The sequence below is a fragment of the Procambarus clarkii genome, chromosome 13 (genome assembly GCF_040958095.1).
Source record: "Procambarus clarkii isolate CNS0578487 chromosome 13, FALCON_Pclarkii_2.0, whole genome shotgun sequence".
NCBI lineage: Eukaryota > Metazoa > Arthropoda > Malacostraca > Decapoda > Cambaridae > Procambarus > Procambarus clarkii.
In genome coordinates, this window is record NC_091162.1 from 33256260 (window position 1) to 33279918 (window position 23659).

At 43.9% G+C, this 23659-nt stretch overlaps 1 protein-coding gene across 3 annotated transcripts in view; it reads left to right on the forward strand.

The window, feature by feature from the left end:
* Nucleotides 1–23659, forward strand: part of LOC123757289 (probable deoxyhypusine synthase) — a 304623-nt gene that overhangs the window by 248030 nt on the left and 32934 nt on the right. For 2 of the 3 annotated variants that reach the window (XM_045740842.2, XM_045740844.2), the window contains exon 9: nucleotides 13677–13811. The exons of the other annotated variant lie outside the window; for it this stretch is intronic. In XM_045740842.2, the coding sequence (XP_045596798.2) occupies nucleotides 13677–13781 (105 nt within the window). In that variant the 3' untranslated portion in view covers nucleotides 13782–13811. The remainder of the gene's footprint in view (nucleotides 1–13676; nucleotides 13812–23659) is intronic. 3 annotated transcript variants of the gene reach the window in all.

Below are 23659 nucleotides of genomic sequence, written 5' to 3' on the forward strand. Positions count from 1 at the left end.
ATGAGCGTAGCTCTCATCCTGTAACTACACTTAGGTAATTACACTTAGGTAATTACACGTGGAGGAGAGATGGGAAGGCCAGCGTGAGGTGGGGAGGGGGGTGTGGCCAGGCAGGAGATCACAGATGTGTGATCTGTCTCTGTCCAATCTCGCCCACCCACCAGCCACCCACTTGTTCACCCACCTGCCTACACGCCCACCTGCCCACCTGTCTGCATGCCCACCTGCCAACTCACCCACCTATTTACCCACCTGCCTGCATGCCCACCAGCCAACCCACCTACCTGTTCACCCACCTGCCTACTTGCCCACCTGTCTGGCTGCATGCCCACCTGCCAACCCACCCACCTGTTCACCCACCCACCTGTCTGATAGCCCACCCACCCACCCACCCACCTGCTCACCCACCCACCCACCTTCCTGCCCACCCACCTTCCTGATAGCCCACCCAGCCACCTGTTCACTCATCTGCCTGCTTGCCCACCCACCTTCCTGAATGCTCACCTACCCACCCACCTGTTTACCCACCTGCCAATCCACCCACCCACCCACCTGCCTGCTCGCCCACCTGCCTGCTCGAACCTGTTCACCCACCAAGCCCATCTGCCTGCCATCCACCCATCCAAAACCCACCTGCCTGAACCCACCTATCCCTGCCTGCCCACCCACCCACCTGCCTGAACCCACCTATCCCTGCCTGCCCACCCACCCACCTGCCTGCCCACCCACTTTCCCTGCCCACCTACCAGCTAGGCAGCTAACCACCCACCCAGCCCCACACACTAATTAGTGTATTAATTCAAATCATGAGTGTGGTATAAAAATTATTGGAAATGGTCCCTTTTGGACAGAAGTGAAAAAGTACTCTTATCCAGAAAACGTGATTATCTGGCAGGGGGGTCCTTCCCATATAGTCTGAATAATCGAGTGGTACCGTACTAGCCAGACCTGCTGAAAGATTCAGAAAAACCCCAGGGTTCGGACACAGTGCAATCAGCATCTGAAACCAAGGCTTGGCCGGCCACCACGGGGCCAGAAAAACCACTCTTCCCTAAAATTTTTTTTATCTGTGCCATAACCTGAAGCAACAGCTGGATTCGGGGAATGAAGGAACCCCCCCCCCCCCCACCTCAACCAGTCCTGCCAGAAAGTGTACAACGCGAATGCCTCGCAGTCGTTCCATATAGGTGGTGCAGGGCACCACCTATATTGGCAGGCGCCGGGACCAAGCCGGCGTGAAGAGGTCCTTCTCCAAGCGCCCGAACGTCTGACAGAGGCACAGGAGATAGGCTGTGTCGACCGTCCACTCCGTGGAAAGGGGAATGAAGCAAGAGAGACCATCCGCCAGGACGTTGGACACCACTTGAACGTGAACGGCGCGGAGAGCTAAACCCCGAGAACTCTGCAGAAGAGCTACCCAAAGTGACAAGCCCCAAGGAGTGACTGACTGCAGAGACCCTCCGTGGTTGAGATAATGAACCAATGGAGAGTAGTCTGAATGGAGCCAAATCATGAGCCCCGAGGCAATCGAATCCGCCGCAGCACCTGCCACACAGCTGCAAACTCCCACTCCATGCTGCAAACTCCCGCAGCCCAATGGAAGAACAGAGCCCATGGCCCCTGGCCTGCCTGGTGAGCATTGGTAATAAAACCCCAGCTGAAAGACAAGGTGTCTGTGACCACATTGAGGAAGGGAAGGGGAAGGCGCCAAGGCACTGAACCATGGTAAACCCAAAGAGGAAGCTGGAGACACAGCAAACAACGCAAAGACCCCCAGAGGTCAAACCCAGCAATCATGAGAACGGCAAAAAAGGCTGCCCCAAAGATTCCAAAACAACCTCTGAAGTCATTCCCTGCCCAGTGGGAAAACCAGCAAGGCATATTTCAGGCTCCCACACAGCTGCTCAAACAACCACTGAGTGACCTGGGTCCCCCTCAAAAACAGCAGACAGTGGGACTGTAGCCGGAGCAAAGCCACAGGGAAAAGAGAAATGGATGCAGTCTGAGAATCTGACATGAGGCCTAGCCATGTCCGAACCCGAGATGGAACCAGATGGGACTTCCAATTCACCTGGAACCTAAATCTGGCAAGCTCGGAAAGAACCATGTCCCTGGCAAGCAGACATCCAGACCGGCTGTTACCCCATACCAACCAGTTGTTGAGGTAGGCCAGATCCCGAACCCCTAGCAGACGAAGATGGGCCACCACGATCCGGGTTAAACGTATGAATATGCGAGGTGTCAGATTCAAGCTGAACGAAAGCAGTAGGCCTGATGCCCGACCATGAAACCTAGCTAGTCCCTAAACCCCGAATGAATAGGATCGTGTCAATACACGTCCTTGAGGTCCAGGGAGATCATCCAAATGCCCGGCTCGAGAAGAAGCTGAAAGGAGGGGCAAGGAATCCAACGCTTCAGATGGGACAAGTCCAGAATGAACCGGAGATCTACACAGTCCCGTTTTGAAACTGGAAACAAGCGGGAAACCCACTTGAGGGACGAAGTCATTTCAACCACGCCTGAACAAACCCACTCCAAGATGAGCTGACAGAGACGAGGAAGAAGCCTCCTCCTCCAGCACTGAACCCCCAACTGAAGGATCCACAGCCCAACGCCTCCAAAGGTCGGAAGAGACGACGTGAAAAGCCCATGAATTGTGGGACCAAGTGTGGGCAAACAGAGTCAGCCTCCTCCCATTGCCCCGTCAATGAGGCGCCCTGGGAAAGGGCCGATGCACCCTCCGAAAAGCATATTTCCGCGCATAGCGACCACCGTGCTGAACAGATGAAGAAGGCTCTGGAGGACGCGCTGGTTCTGAACCTGGTGCGGCTCTGAACACACACTCAATTCCCCCACCCCCTTCCACGATAAACAATAGCCGACAAAAATTGAGAAACAAAGTCCTCCGGAAGTAACGGGACAGAAAGCAGACGAGAACGGTAAAGCCAGGCCCCAAGCAGAATCTAAAGAAAGAGTAAAAACAGCTTGCTGTCCTTCCTCTCCCCCCCCCCCCCCCCCCTTCACCCCGAAGGTTTTCAGTACTCAAAATTCCTGGCTACTAGCACACATCCATTTATAACACCGTAACATGGACAAAAACTCCAAAGAAAACAGGAATATGGAGCCAGAGCAACAGCGACCATTCAGCACAGCATCAGTCTTTGACTGACTGGGGTGGCCTGGCTTACCCAGGCCAGCTCTTCCTCTCCCCTTCAGCAGGGTGGCGCTAACGACCAGCGCCACCCCACAGAAGGGGACAACGTTGGACAAGTTGTCATTGAACAGGTTAGTTGGACAATGTTTTGCTTGTTTGTTTGCTTTCTGGGGGAGTTCTTTTGTGCTTTTGAGGATGTATGTCACAATTTTCAACCAGACAGTGGTCTATTTTGATTCGCCTATCTCTCTGGGTCCTTCCCCGGTCGATGGCAATTACGACATACTTTAAATATAAAGTGTTCATAGGAAATTGCTCCCTGCGTCTCTCAGAGGGGGCCAGGTTCTGGGTCGTGGTCCCCGGTTGGCTTACAAAGAACTTTGCAACTGATGACACTCAAGTAGTATGGCACTTGATCAGTAAGAGAGCTTCAGGGAGCCTCTGGGGCTCTCGTACAGCAAAAGAAGCTAAAAACAAACTTAAATATTTCTAGGTCTAGCATAACACACACACACACACACACACACACAGTAATTTGCTGATGATGCTAAGATAATAGGAAGGATAAGAAATTTAGATGACTGTCATGCCCTTCAAAAAGACCTGGACAAAATAAGTATATGGAGCACCACTTGGCAAATGGAATTTAATGTTAATAAATGTCATGTTATGGAATGTGGAATAGGAGAACATAGACCCCACACAACCTATATATTATGTGAGAAATCTTTAAAGAATTCTGATAAAGAAAGAGATCTAGGAGTGGTTCTAGATAGAAAACTATCACCTGAGGACCACATAAAGAATATTGTGCAAGGAGCCTATGCTATGCTTTCTAACTTCTGAATTGCATTTAAATACATGGATGGCGATATACTAAAGAAATTGTTCATGACTTTTGTTAGGCCAAAGCTAGAATATGCAGCTGTTGTGTGGTGCCCATATCTTAAGAAGCACATCAACAAACTGGAAAAGGTGCAAAGACATGCTACTAAGTGGCTCCCAGAACTGAAGGGCAAGAGCTACGAGGAGAGGTTAGAAGCATTAAATATGCCAAAACTAGAAGACAGAAGAAAAAGAGGTGATATGATCACTACATACAAAATAGTAACAGGAATTGATAAAATCGACAGGGAAGACTTCCTGAGACCTGGAATTTCAAGAACAAGAGGTCATAGATTTAAACTAGCTAAACACAGATGCCGAAGAAATATAAGAAAATTCACCTTCGCAAATAGAGTGGTAGACGGTTGGAACAAGTTAAGTGAGAAGGTGGTGGAGGCCAAGACCGTCAGTAGTTTCAAAGCGTTATATGACAAAGAGTGCTGGGAAGACGGGACATCACGAGCGTAGCTCTCATCCTGTAACTACACTTAGGTAATTACACTTAGGTAATTACAGTCACACTGCAGCAAGCTCCTGGAAATATCGAATTACCTAAGTATTGGGAACAGGTTGAGGGCTACAGTGGTGTCCCAGGTTACATAAAGGTTCAGGGAAGAGTAAAAGCAAATAAAATACAATAAACAAGTAAAAGTGAGTGAAAATAGCCGAGTGGAAAAGTTTGTTTTGGTCTAGAACAAAAACAAAGATGGCCACCGCCACCACCCCCACTGAGAATGTAGACACACCAACAGATGATGGTTTCAAAGGATTCTCACCACAAGATATAAGGAAAGGAGGTGTTCTTGGCAGGTTAGAGATAATTGAGGATATGCAAAAGAAGTATGAAGAAAAAGTGCTTAAATTGGAAGAGGACAATGGAGCTCTTTGGAGTGAGCTTTGCACTCTAAAAGGGAGTATGCTTCAACAAGGTAAGATTATTACTGCATTAACAGACAAGGTAACAAATCAGGAGGAGCAAATCAAGGAACTAGTGAAAGAAAATGAGGCATGGATAGTGAAGTGTGGTGACTTTGAAGAAATAAACAAGAAAATAGACTCATATGGTGAGCAACTCCAAGCAAGCCTAAGGGCTAACATAGAGTTAGGTAAGGATCTCCAACTGGAAACTTCACTGACAACTCACATAGAGGAGGTGAATAAAGAACTAGAAAAGTATAAAGAAGAAATAAATGCGACATATGCTGAAGTTGTAAAAGAGAAAGAGACTATCAAAGAAGTGTGTTCGGAAGTCAAAACCAGAAATGACCAACAAGAAGGAGAAATTAGGCAAGCAATTAGGAAAGAACTGGTTACCAACAGTAAACTGGTACAAAACACTGCAGATAGAACTAAGTCCATAATCATTTTTGGATGTTTAGAGAAGGAAATTTCATCTAGGGTGGACTGAGCGGCAGAAGAGATGAAAATCATAGAGAAAATAGTAGGTTTAGGAGAAGGCTCAAAGGAAAATGTCAGTGATTTTAGAAGAATAGGAAAATGAGAAAGAAAAGAACCGCCCCTTAAGGGTGACGTTTAATGGAGTGAAAAACATGATGGAAGTGCTAAGAAATGCCAGGAAACTGCAGAGTGATGAGGTTGGCAAATTTTGGTCAATAAGACAAGACCTCTCCAAGGAAGACAGAGAAAAGCTGAAAATGAACCTAATTGAGGCAAAACGTCTAAATGGGGATAGAAATGAAGAAGACAGAAATTCTTTTTTTTACAAAGTGACAGGGACTGGAAAGCTTGTGAAATGGTACATAAAAACAAAGCAACAAGATCAGTAGTGGAAGGGGGAGTAAAGAGCAAAGGAAAAGGGAACATGTTCCTGAAAATTGTATATACCAACATAGATGGAGTGAGGTCAAAAACTTTGGAGTTGCAAGATATAATCCAGCTTAGGGTCCCAGATATTGTTGCATTATCAGAGACGAAACTTGACAGAAATATAATAAATGAAGTCATATTCCCAAGAGGCTACTCAGTTTGGAGACGTGACAGGAAAACTAGGAATGGAGGAGAAGTGGCTGTACTGGTGAAAAAACACCTGAAGGTAAAAGAGTTAATATTTGAAAACCCTCGAGATATTGACATAATGGCATTGCAGGTCTGGAATCAGGATGATAAGCTGATAATTGTAAATGCCTACAGCCCACCAGCAAGCAACACATGGACAAAGGAAGAACTGGATGACAAACGAGAGGGCCTCATAATGGTCATGAGAGATATTATTGTACAAGCAGATAAAGATAAATCACGACTGTTGATACTGGGGGACTTCAACTTTAGAGCAATAGACTGGGAGGCCTATGAAGCAAGAACGGAGGACTATTGGACATGCAGATTTGTGAACCTCATTCTGGAGACATTCTTGTATCAACACATAAAGCAGGCCACAAGAATGAGGGAAGGAGATGTACCGTCAGTACTGGATCTAGTATTCACCAGGAAAGAAGAAGAGATTTTTGACATCCAGTACCTTCCTCCCTTGGGAAAGAGTGATCACGTCCCGTTAGACATTAAATATGCTTTAAGATATCATCTAGAAGAAAATGGGGACATTGAAACAGTTGATAAACTCGATTTAAGGAGAGGCAACTATGGGGAACTTCGAAATTTTTTTAATGAGTGTAATTGGAAAGAATTGTTGCTAGGCAGGGAAGTAAATGAAATGTATGCCAAATTTTTAAAACTATACGAGGAAGGCACACAAACATTCATACCAAAACAGAGATGCAGGGCCAGAAAACAGGATTGGTTCGACAGAAATTGTGAGAGGGCAAGAGACCAAAAGACACAAAAATGGAATCAGTATAGGAAGAGGCCAAACCCCCAAACATACCAGCGATACAAAGATGCGAGAAACAACTATACAGCAGTAAGGAGAGAGGCAGAAAGAAATTTTGAAAAAGGGATAGCAGATAAATGTAAAACAGAACCGGGCCTATTCTACAAATTCATAAACAACAAATTGCAGGTAAAGGATAATATCCAGAGGTTGAAAATGGGAAACAGATTCACAGAAAATGAAAAGGAAATGTGTGAAACATTAAATGAAAAGTTCCAAAGTGTGTTTGTACAAAATGAAATCTTCAGAGAACCAGACACAATAAGAATTCCAGAGAACAACATAGAGCGCATAGAGGTGTCTAGAGATGAAGTGGAAAATATGCTAAAGGAGCTCGGGAAGAACAAAGCAGCTGGCCCAGATGGCGTTTCACCATGGGTTCTGAGAGAATGTGCATCTGAGCTCAGCATTCCACTTCACCTGATCTTTCAGGCATCCCTGTGTACAGGAATCGTAGCAGACGTGTGGAAACAGGCTAACATAGTTCCAATCTACAAAAGTGGCAGCAGGGAAGACCCCCTCAATTATAGACCTGTATCATTGACAAGTGTAATAGTGAAAGTATTGGAAAAGCTAATCAAAACTAAATGGGTAGAACACCTGGAGAGAAATGATATAATATCAGACAGACAGTATGGTTTTCGATCTGGAAGATCCTGTGTATCGAATTTACTCAGTTTCTATGATCGAGCCACAGAGATATTACAGGAAAGAGATGGTTGGGTTGACTGCATCTATCTGGACCTAAAAAAGGCTTTCGACAGAGTTCCACACAAGAGGTTGTTCTGGAAACTGGGAAATATTGGAGGGGTGACAGGTAAGCTTCTATCATGGATGAAAAATTTTCTGACTGATAGAAAAATGAGGGCAGTAATCAGAGGCAATGTATCGGAATGGAGAAATGTCACAAGTGGAGTACCACAGGGTTCAGTTCTTGCACCAGTGATGTTTATTGTCTACATAAATGATCTACCAGTTGGTATACAGAATTATATGAACATGTTTGCTGATGATGCTAAGATAATAGGAAGGATAAGAAATTTAGATGATTGTCATGCCCTTCAAGAAGACCTGGACAAAATAAGTATATGGAGCACCACCTGGCAAATGGAATTTAATGTTAATAAATGTCATGTTATGGAATGTGGAATAAGAGAACATAGACCCCATACAACCTATATATTATGTGAGAAATCTTTAAAGAATTCTGATAAAGAAAGAGATCTAGGGGTGGTTCTAGATAGAAAACTATCACCTGAGGACCACATAAAGAATATTGTGCAAGGAGCCTATGCGATGCTTTCTAACTTCAGAATTGCATTTAAATACATGGATGGCGATATACTAAAGAAATTGCTCATGACTTTTGTTAGGCCAAAGCTAGAATATGCAGCTGTTGTGTGGTGCCCATATCTTAAGAAGCACATCAACAAACTGGAAAAGGTGCAAAGACATGCTACGAAGTGGCTCCCAGAACTGAAGGGCAAGAGCTACGAGGAGAGGTTGGAAGCATTAAACATGCCAAAACTAGAAGACAGAAGAAAAAGAGGTGATATGATCACTACATACAAAATAGTAACAGGAATTGATAAAATCGACAGGGAAGATTTCCTGAGAACTGGCACTTCAAGAACAAGAGGTCATAGATATAAACTAGCTAAACACAGATGCCGAAGAAATATAAGAAAATTCACCTTCGCAAATAGAGTGATAGACGGTTGGAACAAGTTAAGTGAGAAGGTGGTGGAGGCCAAGACCGTCAGTAGTTTCAAAGCGTTATATGACAAAGAGTGCTGGGAAGACGGGACATCACGAGCGTAGCTCTCATCCTGTAACTACACTTAGGTAATTACACTTAGGTAATTACAGTCACACTGCAGCAAGCTCCTGGAAATATCGAATTACCTAAGTATTGGGAACAGGTTGAGGGCTACAGTGGTGTCCCAGGTTACATAAAGGTTCAGGGAAGAGTAAAAGCAAATAAAATACAATAAACAAGTAAAAGTGAGTGAAAATAGCCGAGTGGAAAAGTTTGTTTTGGTCTAGAACAAAAACAAAGATGGCCACCGCCACCACCCCCACTGAGAATGTAGACACACCAACAGATGATGGTTTCAAAGGATTCTCACCACAAGATATAAGGAAAGGAGGTGTTCTTGGCAGGTTAGAGATAATTGAGGATATGCAAAAGAAGTATGAAGAAAAAGTGCTTAAATTGGAAGAGGACAATGGAGCTCTTTGGAGTGAGCTTTGCACTCTAAAAGGGAGTATGCTTCAACAAGGTAAGATTATTACTGCATTAACAGACAAGGTAACAAATCAGGAGGAGCAAATCAAGGAACTAGTGAAAGAAAATGAGGCATGGATAGTGAAGTGTGGTGACTTTGAAGAAATAAACAAGAAAATAGACTCATATGGTGAGCAACTCCAAGCAAGCCTAAGGGCTAACATAGAGTTAGGTAAGGATCTCCAACTGGAAACTTCACTGACAACTCACATAGAGGAGGTGAATAAAGAACTAGAAAAGTATAAAGAAGAAATAAATGCGACATATGCTGAAGTTGTAAAAGAGAAAGAGACTATCAAAGAAGTGTGTTCGGAAGTCAAAACCAGAAATGACCAACAAGAAGGAGAAATTAGGCAAGCAATTAGGAAAGAACTGGTTACCAACAGTAAACTGGTACAAAACACTGCAGATAGAACTAAGTCCATAATCATTTTTGGATGTTTAGAGAAGGAAATTTCATCTAGGGTGGACTGAGCGGCAGAAGAGATGAAAATCATAGAGAAAATAGTAGGTTTAGGAGAAGGCTCAAAGGAAAATGTCAGTGATTTTAGAAGAATAGGAAAATGAGAAAGAAAAGAACCGCCCCTTAAGGGTGACGTTTAATGGAGTGAAAAACATGATGGAAGTGCTAAGAAATGCCAGGAAACTGCAGAGTGATGAGGTTGGCAAATTTTGGTCAATAAGACAAGACCTCTCCAAGGAAGACAGAGAAAAGCTGAAAATGAACCTAATTGAGGCAAAACGTCTAAATGGGGATAGAAATGAAGAAGACAGAAATTCTTTTTTTTACAAAGTGACAGGGACTGGAAAGCTTGTGAAATGGTACATAAAAACAAAGCAACAAGATCAGTAGTGGAAGGGGGAGTAAAGAGCAAAGGAAAAGGGAACATGTTCCTGAAAATTGTATATACCAACATAGATGGAGTGAGGTCAAAAACTTTGGAGTTGCAAGATATAATCCAGCTTAGGGTCCCAGATATTGTTGCATTATCAGAGACGAAACTTGACAGAAATATAATAAATGAAGTCATATTCCCAAGAGGCTACTCAGTTTGGAGACGTGACAGGAAAACTAGGAATGGAGGAGAAGTGGCTGTACTGGTGAAAAAACACCTGAAGGTAAAAGAGTTAATATTTGAAAACCCTCGAGATATTGACATAATGGCATTGCAGGTCTGGAATCAGGATGATAAGCTGATAATTGTAAATGCCTACAGCCCACCAGCAAGCAACACATGGACAAAGGAAGAACTGGATGACAAACGAGAGGGCCTCATAATGGTCATGAGAGATATTATTGTACAAGCAGATAAAGATAAATCACGACTGTTGATACTGGGGGACTTCAACTTTAGAGCAATAGACTGGGAGGCCTATGAAGCAAGAACGGAGGACTATTGGACATGCAGATTTGTGAACCTCATTCTGGAGACATTCTTGTATCAACACATAAAGCAGGCCACAAGAATGAGGGAAGGAGATGTACCGTCAGTACTGGATCTAGTATTCACCAGGAAAGAAGAAGAGATTTTTGACATCCAGTACCTTCCTCCCTTGGGAAAGAGTGATCACGTCCCGTTAGACATTAAATATGCTTTAAGATATCATCTAGAAGAAAATGGGGACATTGAAACAGTTGATAAACTCGATTTAAGGAGAGGCAACTATGGGGAACTTCGAAATTTTTTTAATGAGTGTAATTGGACAGAATTGTTGCTAGGCAGGGAAGTAAATGAAATGTATGCCAAATTTTTAAAACTATACGAGGAAGGCACACAAACATTCATACCAAAACAGAGATGCAGGGCCAGAAAACAGGATTGGTTCGACAGAAATTGTGAGAGGGCAAGAGACCAAAAGACACAAAAATGGAATCAGTATAGGAAGAGGCCAAACCCCCAAACATACCAGCGATACAAAGATGCGAGAAACAACTATACAGCAGTAAGGAGAGAGGCAGAAAGAAATTTTGAAAAAGGGATAGCAGATAAATGTAAAACAGAACCGGGCCTATTCTACAAATTCATAAACAACAAATTGCAGGTAAAGGATAATATCCAGAGGTTGAAAATGGGAAACAGATTCACAGAAAATGAAAAGGAAATGTGTGAAACATTAAATGAAAAGTTCCAAAGTGTGTTTGTACAAAATGAAATCTTCAGAGAACCAGACACAATAAGAATTCCAGAGAACAACATAGAGCGCATAGAGGTGTCTAGAGATGAAGTGGAAAATATGCTAAAGGAGCTCGGGAAGAACAAAGCAGCTGGCCCAGATGGCGTTTCACCATGGGTTCTGAGAGAATGTGCATCTGAGCTCAGCATTCCACTTCACCTGATCTTTCAGGCATCCCTGTGTACAGGAATCGTAGCAGACGTGTGGAAACAGGCTAACATAGTTCCAATCTACAAAAGTGGCAGCAGGGAAGACCCCCTCAATTATAGACCTGTATCATTGACAAGTGTAATAGTGAAAGTATTGGAAAAGCTAATCAAAACTAAATGGGTAGAACACCTGGAGAGAAATGATATAATATCAGACAGACAGTATGGTTTTCGATCTGGAAGATCCTGTGTATCGAATTTACTCAGTTTCTATGATCGAGCCACAGAGATATTACAGGAAAGAGATGGTTGGGTTGACTGCATCTATCTGGACCTAAAAAAGGCTTTCGACAGAGTTCCACACAAGAGGTTGTTCTGGAAACTGGGAAATATTGGAGGGGTGACAGGTAAGCTTCTATCATGGATGAAAAATTTTCTGACTGATAGAAAAATGAGGGCAGTAATCAGAGGCAATGTATCGGAATGGAGAAATGTCACAAGTGGAGTACCACAGGGTTCAGTTCTTGCACCAGTGATGTTTATTGTCTACATAAATGATCTACCAGTTGGTATACAGAATTATATGAACATGTTTGCTGATGATGCTAAGATAATAGGAAGGATAAGAAATTTAGATGATTGTCATGCCCTTCAAGAAGACCTGGACAAAATAAGTATATGGAGCACCACCTGGCAAATGGAATTTAATGTTAATAAATGTCATGTTATGGAATGTGGAATAAGAGAACATAGACCCCATACAACCTATATATTATGTGAGAAATCTTTAAAGAATTCTGATAAAGAAAGAGATCTAGGGGTGGTTCTAGATAGAAAACTATCACCTGAGGACCACATAAAGAATATTGTGCAAGGAGCCTATGCGATGCTTTCTAACTTCAGAATTGCATTTAAATACATGGATGGCGATATACTAAAGAAATTGCTCATGACTTTTGTTAGGCCAAAGCTAGAATATGCAGCTGTTGTGTGGTGCCCATATCTTAAGAAGCACATCAACAAACTGGAAAAGGTGCAAAGACATGCTACGAAGTGGCTCCCAGAACTGAAGGGCAAGAGCTACGAGGAGAGGTTGGAAGCATTAAACATGCCAAAACTAGAAGACAGAAGAAAAAGAGGTGATATGATCACTACATACAAAATAGTAACAGGAATTGATAAAATCGACAGGGAAGATTTCCTGAGAACTGGCACTTCAAGAACAAGAGGTCATAGATATAAACTAGCTAAACACAGATGCCGAAGAAATATAAGAAAATTCACCTTCGCAAATAGAGTGATAGACGGTTGGAACAAGTTAAGTGAGAAGGTGGTGGAGGCCAAGACCGTCAGTAGTTTCAAAGCGTTATATGACAAAGAGTGCTGGGAAGACAGGACACCACGAGCGTAGCTCTCATCCTGTAACTACACTTAGGTAATTACACTTAGGTAATTACATGTACAATACTATATTAGGCCTCAGATAGCGTGTAGAAGGCCTAGGAAGGGCATGTTAAGTTCGTTTATTTTGTTCTTGCATCATAAGTAGAAAATCTTTTTTTTCCGGCTTGTCCATATTCATTAATTCCGATTTCCACTTTCTAATTGCGTTGTACGTCGGTATGTGTACTATGGTCCTCATCCTTCATATAAATACTATCAAAACAGGAAGATGAGCTATTTTACTTTATGAAGTTCATCTTTAGATCTGCATATACCTCTTGCCTCCGTGGGCACACCTGATTCTAGTCCCGGTGTTAAGTAAGCCTTCTCAAGTCTGGAGGCACGGTAGTGTTGTGGTTAGCTCTACTACCACAGCAAATGCACAGAAGAGCTTCTTATTGTGACTAGAAAAAGGCATTTCATTACATTCAAGTTTCTGTCTCCCTGTCTCATTAAATGAAAGAAATGAGTTGCAATCCATGAAGGGGGTGTATAGGAAGGGGTGGGGGAAAAAGGAAAAGGGAAATATATACAAAAGATGAAGATTTTAATAGGTACTGCATTAAATTTAGAACCTAGTGATTGCTAGACAGTAAAAATGGCATTACAAATTGAGATTGAGACTTCGAATCAAAATGAGGAAAAAAGTAAGTGTATAAATTTCCACAGATGTACATTTCTTTTTAACAGATTATTTATTTGTTTTAATGATAAATGTGAATATATTAATTTCAGGTATATGGTGAAGCATCATTTGTGTTTCCACTTCTTGTTGGTGAGACGTTTGCAAGACATTACTACCAAAAGCGTGGAGAAGATGAAGCAGGTCAAGAATCATAATGTCACCATATTATAGCTGAATTCTTTGTTGTAAGATTTATTCCTTGTTTTTATGAAGTACAGTAGCAAATTTATTATCTTTAATATATATATGTTCATTGAGTTTAATATGAGAACTTTCAAATCCAGGGATCCCATCAGAATGGGTATTCTATTCAAATCACTTGTGCTGTCCCGTCTTAAGTACTGCTTGATACTCGCTTTCCCCTTCAGAGCAGGTTAGGTTGCTGAAATAGAGGGAATACAGAGAACATTTACTGCATACATAGAGGTGACTTCAGACCACCAAGCACATCAGACGAGAGTTGGAGAGGTAGGCGGTGGAGCTGCCCGAGCCAGCTCCTCTGATGTTTTTACAGTGTTCTCTGATTGTGCCTATGGCGCCTGACAGCTGGATGGACAGCGCTTCGGATTCGTAGTCCTGAGGTTCCGGGTTTGATCCCCGGTGGAAGTGGAGACAAATGGGCAAAATGTTTCTTTCACCTTGATGCCCCTGATAAAGCACCTAAATTATTGGGATCGTCTCAAAGCTCTCCAAATGTACTCCCTAGAAAGAAGACGAGAGAGAGATATCAACTAATATACACATGGAAAATACTGGAGGGCCAGGTCCCAAATCTACACAGTAAAATAACAACATACTATAGTGAACAATATAGAAGAAATGAAGAATAGAACCAGTGAAGAGAAAGGGTGCCATCTTCTTCTTGAGGTTATCTTGAGATGATTTCAGGGCTTAGCGTCCCCGCGGCTCAGTCCTCGACCAGGCCTCCTTTTTGTTACACCCCCCCCCAGGAAGCAGCCCGTAGCAGCTGTCCAACTCCCAGGTACCTCTTTACTGCTAGGTAACAGGGGCATCAAGGTGAAAGAAACATTTTGCCCATTTGTCTCCACTTCCACCGGGGATCAAACCCGGAACCTCAGGACTACGAATCCGAAGCGCTGTCCATCCAGCTGTCAGGCGCCATAGGCACAATCAGAGAACACTGTAAAAACATCAGAGGAGCTGGCTCGGGCAGCTCCACCGCCTACCTCTCCAACTCTCGTCTGATGTGCTTGGTGGTCTGAAGTCACCTCTGGCCTCACTTTCCTGTCTGGATTTTGCCCTTTGTGGCTGTGCCAGCTGTGTACTCACCTATTTGTTCTCACCTATTTGTGCTTGTGGGGGTTGAGCTTTGGCTCTTTGGTCCTGCCTCTCAATTGTCAATCAACCAGTGTACAGATTCCTAAGTCTACTGGGCTCTATCATATCTACATTTAAAACTGTGTATGCAGTCCACATCACATCACATCACTGCCTAATGCATTCCACCTGTTAACTACTCTGACATTGAAAAAGTTGTTTCTAATGTCCCTGTGGCTCATTTGGGTACTCAGTTTCCACCTGTGTTCCCTTGTTCGCATACCACCAGTGTTGAATAGTTTATCCTTGTCTACCTTGTCAATACCCCCTAGGGATTTTGTAGATAGTGATCATGTCTCCCCTTACTCTTCTGTCTTCCAGTGTCGTAAGGTGCATTTCTCACAGCCTTTCCTCGTAACTCATACCTCTTAGTTCTGGGACTAGTCTAGAGGCATACCTCTGAACTTTTTCCAGCTTCGTCTTGTGCTTGACAAGGTACAGGCTCCATGCTGGGGTCGCATACCCCAGGATTGGTCTAACATATGTGGTGTACATGATTCTGAATGATTCCTTACACAGGTTCCTGAATACTGTTCTGATATCAGCCAGCCTGGGCTGCTTCCTGGGGGGTGGTGGCCTGGTCGAAGACCGGCCCGCAGGGACACTAAGCCCCGAAATCATCTGAAGATAACCTCAAGATAGCCTCGCATGTGCTGCAGACAATTCTTTTTATGTGGGCTTCAGGAGACAGGTTTGGTGTGATATCAACCCCTAAATCTTTCTCTCTGTCCGTTTCATGAAGTACTTCATCCCCTATTCTGTATCCTTTGTCTGGCCTCCTGTTTCCACCGCCTAGTTTTATTACTTTGCATTTACTCAGGTTGAACTTTAGTAGCCATTTGTTGGACCATTCATTCAGTCTGTCTAGGTCATCTTGTAGCCTCCTACTATCCTCCTATTTCAATCCTCCTCATAATTTTTGCATCATCAGCAAACATTGAGAGAAACGAGTCTATACCCTCTGGGAGATCATTTACATATATCAGAATCAATAGAGGTCCAAGAACTGACCCCTGCGGGACTCCACTTGTGACATCTTGCCAACTTGAGACCTCACACTTCACAGTGACTCGTTGTCTTCCATTGCTTAGGTACTCCCTTATCCAATGGAGTACCTTCCCTTTCACTCCAGTCTGCATCTCCAGATTTTTCTCTAGCCTCTTGTGTGGTACTGTATCGAAAGCTTTCTGGCAATCCAAAAATATGCAGTCTGCCCACACCTCTCTTTCTTGCCTGATTTTTGTTGCCTTCTTCTCTTAAGATTATCTTGAGATGATTTCGGGGCTTTAGTGTCCGCGCGGCCCAGTCCTCGACCAGGCCTCCACCCCCTGGAAGCAGCCTGTGACAGCTGACTAACACCCAGGTACTATTTTACTGCTAGGTAACAGGGGCATAGAGTGAAAGAAACTCTGCCCATTGTTTCTCGCTGGCGCCCGGGATTGAACCCGGGACCACAGGATCACAAGTCCAGCGTGCTGTCCGCTCGGCCGACTGGCTCCCTGGTTGGAGGGAGTGCCTGGTCGTAGAATTTAATTAACCCTGTAAGGTAGGACTTGCCATCCCTGAACTCCTGTGTGTATGTGTATGGTGTTGTTGTCTTTATATTTTGAGCTGCATGCTCCTTGGATACCCTTCCCAGGGTGCTCTGCAAGTACTACCCTTGCATGCCAGGGTTGCCTTCCTTGGGCGTTCGGGATTCACTCTCCCTTTGGGGGCTATGTCTTTTGACATTGTCTTCGCCCTTGGGGTACGTTGGGGGTCTTGGGTTTTCTGTCTTACCCCGGATAGGGGAGTGTTATTGGCTCGGAGAAGGCATGCTGTGGCTTGCGCAGTCTGCTTACGTCTATGAGACGACTGATGTTTCTCTCCAACTGCCAGTTTGCTTGGGGGTGTTGTTTTGGGGTTTGTCACTTGTTCATTAAGGCTGCTTGTCCTGTTTTCATGGAGGAGGTTTGCTTAACAGCTTATTAGGCCTTCCTTGGTTGTGTTTGGCTCTCCTTCTCCGTCACCCCGAGGTTTCACCCTTGCTACTGGTAGTCGGTTTGCCTGCTTCCAAGCAGGTGGTCTACTGGCTTAGCGGGCCACAGTGCCTGGGCTTCCCACAGGGTTAATGTTCCCTGTAGGCCCAGGAAAATCCTCGTAGGCTCGGTTAGTAACATGGATTTGTCCAAGTCCACTCTCACCTTGTGCGATGTTGACGGTTCTTCGTCATCCCGGCCTTGAAGTGAAAGTTTTTTTCTGCCTCTACCATGCTGCCTGTTGGGTTGGTAACACCTCCGACCTGGAGTCTTGTGGGACGTGTTCTCCGCTTGTGCTTCACTTTACGCATTCCTCATCTGAGGATGAAAGGTTCCAGGCAGCGGGGTTGCAAGCTCTCTTCTCCTTGCAATGCGCTCAGCTAGTTGCCCGGTTTGAGGCCCCAGAGCTGCCTCGTTTGGGTTTTAGAGACCAGGATTTGGGGTCATTGGTCGTCCCGACCTTGGTTCCGTCCACGCCTCTGCTTTCCTCTCAGGTGGGCATGGTTTGCTATGCTCCTCCAACCCCCACCCTCTCTTGCTACTGGCTCCCAAACATCTGAGGGTTTTAGAGTCAGGGCAGGGTTTAGCTTGAGATGTGACTCGGGTGGCTTTGGGGGTTGCCCCTTCCGATTTAGGCACGGAGGTAGTTGAGCCCATTTTTCCCACCGAGTGGAGTCTGCTTGGAGTGATTGAACTCCTTCTGACTCTGCTTGGGTCTTGTGCCTTCTGGGTAGGATTTGTTGCTTCAGGGTAAGGGGGTTCTTGTACTCCCTCCCCTTCCCTGTATGAGTTTGAGTTAGGTGCGGCTCACCCCCTGGGTATGTTTCCAGATGACTTTGGGTTCCTTGGATTCGTCTTTCCGGTGGTTGCCTTCTCGGATTTCCTATGGAGAGGTTCGGGAGGCCCTTGGTACTTACCTCCTGTGAGACCCGGTTTATGCTTCGGTAATGAATCCTGCCTCTTTTGAATCTTTTTTGGGTCTTCTTCCCCGTATTAGGTGCGTTATGAGGTTCCGGAGTCTTCCTGGCTGGCAAACTGGCCTTTTCTGTGGGGAAGCCCCTTGGCTCCCTGGAACTATTGGACTGATGTTAGCTAATACAGTGCATCTTCACTCTAACGAACCCCACTCTATCGAATTCGCGGATGATCCGAACAAATTTAATTCGGTACTAATTGTTCAGTGGAACATAGAAATGTTCGATTAAGTGAGGATTGTTCGTCCAAGTGATCACCAAGACCGAACTGTCATAGTTGATGACAGCAACTGTCATCAACTATGATTCACCAAAGTGTAAACAGTTGTATGGTATTATATTTTGCTTACCCATTGTTTCCAGCGAGAAATGGTTGAAGGATGATAAAATGGTGTCAGGGGAGGCAGATTGCATCAGTGGTGAGGGAGTCTGGGGGCAAGTGGTGTCAGTAGTTGGGGGTTTAGTGTCACGAGGCAGGTGGTGGAAGTTATTCTCATTAGGGGTTGTCAGAGAAGACCTGGTGGTGTCAGTGGTGGAAGTTGTCAGGGGAGGCAGGTGGTGTCAGGTTAGGCAGGTGGTGTCAAGTGTTGTCAGGGGAGGAAGGTGGTGTCAGATGTTGTCAGGGGAGGCAAGTGGTGTCAGCAGAGGCAGGTGGTGTCAGGTGTTGTCAGGTGAGACAGGTGGTGTCAGGTGTTGTCTGGGGAAGCAGGTGGTTTCAGGTGTTGTCAGGTGAGGCAGGTGTTATCAGGGGAGGCAGGTGGTGTCAGGTGTTGTCAGGTGAGACAGGTGATGTCAGGTGTTGTCAGGGGAGGCAGGTGGTGTCAGGTGTTGTCAGGTGAGGCAGGTGGTGTCAGGTGTTGTCAGGGGAGGCAGGTGTTGTCAGGTGAGGCAGATGGTGTCAGGTGTTGTCAGGGGAGGCAGGTGTTGTCAGGGGAGGCAAGTGGTGTCAGGTGTTGTCAGGGGAGGCAAGTGGTGTCAGCAGAGGTAGGTGTTGTCAGGTGAGACAGGTGGTGTCAGGTGGTATCAGGGGAGGCAGGTGGTTTCAGGTGTTGTCAGGTGAGGCAGGTGTTATCAGGGGAGGCAGGTGGTGTCAGGTGAGACAGGTGGTGTCAGGTGTTGTCAGGTGAGGCAGGTGGTGTCAGGTGTTGTCAGGTGAGGCTGGTGGTGTCAGGTGTTGTCAGGTGAGGCAGGTGGTGTCAGGTGTTGTCAGGTGAGGCAGGTGGTGTCATGTTGTCAGGGGAGGCAAGTGGTGTCAGCAGAGGCAGGTGGTGTCAGGTGTCAGGTGTTGTCAGGGGAGGCAGGTGTTGTCAGGTGAGGCAGGTGGTGTCAGGGAAGGCAGGTGGTGTCAGGTGTTGTCAGGGGAGGCAGGTGGTGTCAGGGAAGGCAGGTGTTGTCAGGGGAGGCAGGTGGTGACAGTGGTGGATGTTGTTGTCAGTGGTGGCAGGTGGGGTCAGTGGTGAGCTCTGGTTATCAGGTAGTTGGCAACACATGGCTGGCACCTCCATGCTCCACCTTGATAGTTCACACACTGTCTGCTTTTCACCAAATTAGCTGTGAAAATGTTACCATTTCATTTGTTTGTAACACATTGCTCTATCATATTCCATAGTCAAAATGAAGAATTCATAATAAATGGTGGTGTCAGTGGTGAGGGGGATGTATTATGAGGGGTGGAAAGGCATCAGGGAAGGAGGGTGTGAGTAGATGCGTTCACCCACCATTTCTGGCGTCTGCTGACTCTGCACCACGTGCCTGCCCCGATACTAAACTCACTTGATGCTTTTCACAAAATTAGGAGAGAAATTTTACCATTTCAGTGGCTTGAAACACATCACTCTACCATATTCCTTAGTCAGAATGAAGAATTCATAATAAATGGGTGTGTCAATGTGGGGGATGTATTAGGGGGGATTAGGAAGCCAGCGAGCCTCTATGGGAGTATCAGGCGAGTTGAATGAGACACCTCCAAGTCTGGCCTGAGTGACCAGCTGCTGCCTCTAAACAACCTGTACTAAACTCGATAACATTTTACCATTTCAGTTTCTTGTAACACTGCTTTATTATATTATGTAGTCAAAAGGGAGAATTCATAATAAATGATGGTGTCAGTTGTGGAGGGTGGTGTCAGAGAAGTCTGGTGGTAGGGGATGGTGTCTTTGGTGGGGGGGGGGGGGGGTGTCAGAGAAGTCTGGTGGTAGAGGATGGTGTCAGTGGTAGGGGGTGGTGTCAAAGAAGCCTGGTGGTATGGAATGGTGTCTTTGGTGGGGGTGGTGTCAGAGAAGTCTGGCGAGGGATGGTGTCAAGAAAAGTTTTGTGGTGGGGGGATGGTGTCAGAGAAGTCTGGTGGTCAGTGGTGGGGGATGGTGTCTGGTGGTGTCAGTAATGGGGGATGTTGTAATTACGTAAGTGTAATTACCTAAGTACAGTTACAGGATGAGAGTTACGCTCGTGGTGTCCTGCCTTCCTAGCACTCTTTGTCATATAACACTTTGAAATTACTGACGGTTTTAGCCTCCACCACCTTCTCACCTAACTTGTTCCAAACCGTCTACCACTCTGTTTACAAAAGTGAATTTTCTTATACAGTATTTCTCTGGTAGCTTTGTTTCTTTAGTTTAAAACTATGACCTCTTGTTCTTGAAGTTCCGGGTCTCAAGAATTCTTCCCTATCAATTTTATCTATTCTTGTTACTATTTTGTATGTAGTGATCATATCACCTCTTTTTCTTTTATCATCTAGTTTTTGCATATTTAATGCCTCTAACCTCTCCTCGTAGCTCTTGTCCTTCAGTCCTGGGAGCCACTTAGTTGCATGTCTTTTCACCTTTTCCAGTTTGTTGATGTGCTTTTTAAGATATGGGCACCATATCTTAAGATATGGTTGGGCACCATACAACCTCTGCATATTCCAGCTTTGGTCTAATAAAAGTTGTGAACAATTTCTTTATTATTTCTCCATCCATGTATTTAAAAGCAATTCTGAAGTTAGAAAGTGTAGCATAGGCTCCTCGCACAATGTTCTTAATGTGGTCCTCAAGTGACAGTTTTCTATCTAGAACCACCCATAGATCCCTTTCTTTGTCAGAATTTTTTAAAGATTTCTCACATAATTTATAGGTTGTGTGCGGTCTATATTCTCCAATTCCATGTTCCATAACATGGCATTTATTCACATTAAATTCCATTTGGCAAGTGGTGCTCCATATACTTATTTTGTCCAGGTCATCTCGAAGGGCATGACAATCATCTAGGTTTCTTATCTTCCCTATTATCTTAGCATCATCAGCAAATATGTTCATATAATTCTGTATTCCATCTGGTTGATCGTTTATGTAGACAATGAACATTACCGGTGCAAGAACTGAACCCTGTGGTACTCCATTTTGTGACTTTCTCCAATCTGACACATTGCCTCTGATTACGGCTCATTTTTCTATCAGTTAGGAAATTTTTCATCCATGTTAGAAGCTTACCTGTCACCTCTCCAATATGTTCCAGTTTCCAGAACAACCTCTTATTGGGAACTCTGTGAAAAGCCTTTTAAAGGTCCAGATTGATGCAGTCAGCCCAACGAACTCTCTGTAAAATCTCTGTGGTTTGATCATAGAAACTGAGTAAATTCGTTACACAGGATCTTCCAGATCGAAAACCATACTGTCTGTCTGATATTATATAGCTTTTCTTCAGGTGTTCTTCCCATTTAGTTTTAATTATTTGCTGGGGGGAGCTCCAATGGCTCCTCAGAGCTATCCATTGCTGATATGGATACCCTAACTATTTTACATCAGTCGATGTGGGTGGAGTTCTAAGCTTACCGGGGGATGTGAGCCTGAACCTGGACCTAGATTCACGAAGCTCCATGTATTTCTTCATAAGTAGGTTTGCTATGAAGGTTCCTCAGTATGCCCTAAGAAGATGCTTAGGTGCAATTCACGTAGGTCCACTTAGGAAGACATTTGTTGGTTCACCTGCGTGCCGATAGAGGTCACTACTGTGTTTCGTTTGGCCAATCAGAGAGCAGCAACATTCTTCATATTGAAGATTTAGCGCTGGCTTATCGGAGCCTTATTGCCTCCTATTTATGTCGAATTTTCTTATAAAATTAGTATATTTCGAAGTAAAACTATGTTTTTTCAACTTCTACAGGCAACACGGACATTGTAGTAAACAAATATGTTACATTTGTTGTTTACCTAGTAATTCTAAGAGATACTGTGTAGCTGTCCTTGTTGCTTGGAAGATGCGCTGACAATTATTGTATATATTTACTGAATTTACCCAAGGGCCCCTAACTATCTAGTGGCCTCGACGAGGACAGAAAGCCGGCGGCTTGTTAAAGGGCCCGCTTATTGTCTTAATGATATTTTTTAGCGGGAATTTAGCATTTACGGCTTCAGCGGGTAGGCAGTTCCATGGGTTTATAACCCTCTTTGTGGAAAAAAACATTTGTTTTCAGTCCTACTTGAGAGAACATACTCTCCAACACTATATCTGTGATTGCCCTGTTATCAGTGACTTCATACCAAATGGTATGAGGTACTTTGAGCTCTGTAATTACTTCATACACTCAGGAATATTGGAAGATATTCTTGTGCTGCACCTAGATTTTGCCAGTGGAGGCTAATAGATCAGCATTAAGTACTTTATTCTCTCCTGATAACATGTATGACTGGCCATCCTGTGAGGTGAGGATGTTGGATGAGCTTGTAGCTGGTTTCTGATCTACACTGTGTGGTCCTTCATACAGAATAGGGAAGCAGCACATTGCTGTGTATACCTAACCATGTTAAAAAAATACATTGTTTGAGAGGAATATTGTAGAAACTGGTAAGAGTAATTATAATATAATGTTTCCATGATTCAGTGCTAACCTCTTGTGAAAATTGTGAAGAGTTATTTAGTAAGAGTTGATTTGTTTTTTGTATTGAGGCTGGTATTTTCTAAATTGATTCCATGTATGTCTAACCATCCTGTGAGATGGGAGTATTAGATAAACTTATAGCTAGTTTTTTATCTACACTGTATAATATTCCATATAGAATAGGGTAGCAGCACATTGCTGTGTATACCTAATCTTCTTAATAAAACAAATCAGTAATAAAGATTTTAAATTATAGTTTGTATTATTACAAATACTGTATTATCCTTATTAAATCATGTTAACCATGGATCATTAAGTGATCCATATCACATGTTGATATGTAATAGTCATATTTCTTTTGAACTGCTAATCCATGCTAATCATTCATTAAATTGTGCATTATGTCTCAAATTTTTCGCTTTCTTGGATATACTGCACAGTACAAAAAGATAGGATAAAAATAAACCAGTAATATTTCTTTCATTATATTTTTTATTTAAATAACTGCATCAATATTTTTACAGCTGACAGGATTTGTTTTACCATACAGGTGCATTATTTGTTAAAAAAAATTTGGTTTATTGGTTGCACACAATGGTGCTACATAGCCTTCCCAGCTTGGTGCCTTCTTTTAATACTTACTGATTAATAAATAAATTTTATTCAGGAAAAGTACATACAGTTGATTTACAAACATAATGTTGGATTTATAGACAGAGCTAGTACATACAATACCTAAAGCCACTAATACTCATAGCATTTCAGGCAAGGTGTGGGGGGAAAAACACTTAGACTAAAACTAAATAGTAATCGGGATTAGGTATAAATTGTGTTGAAAGTAG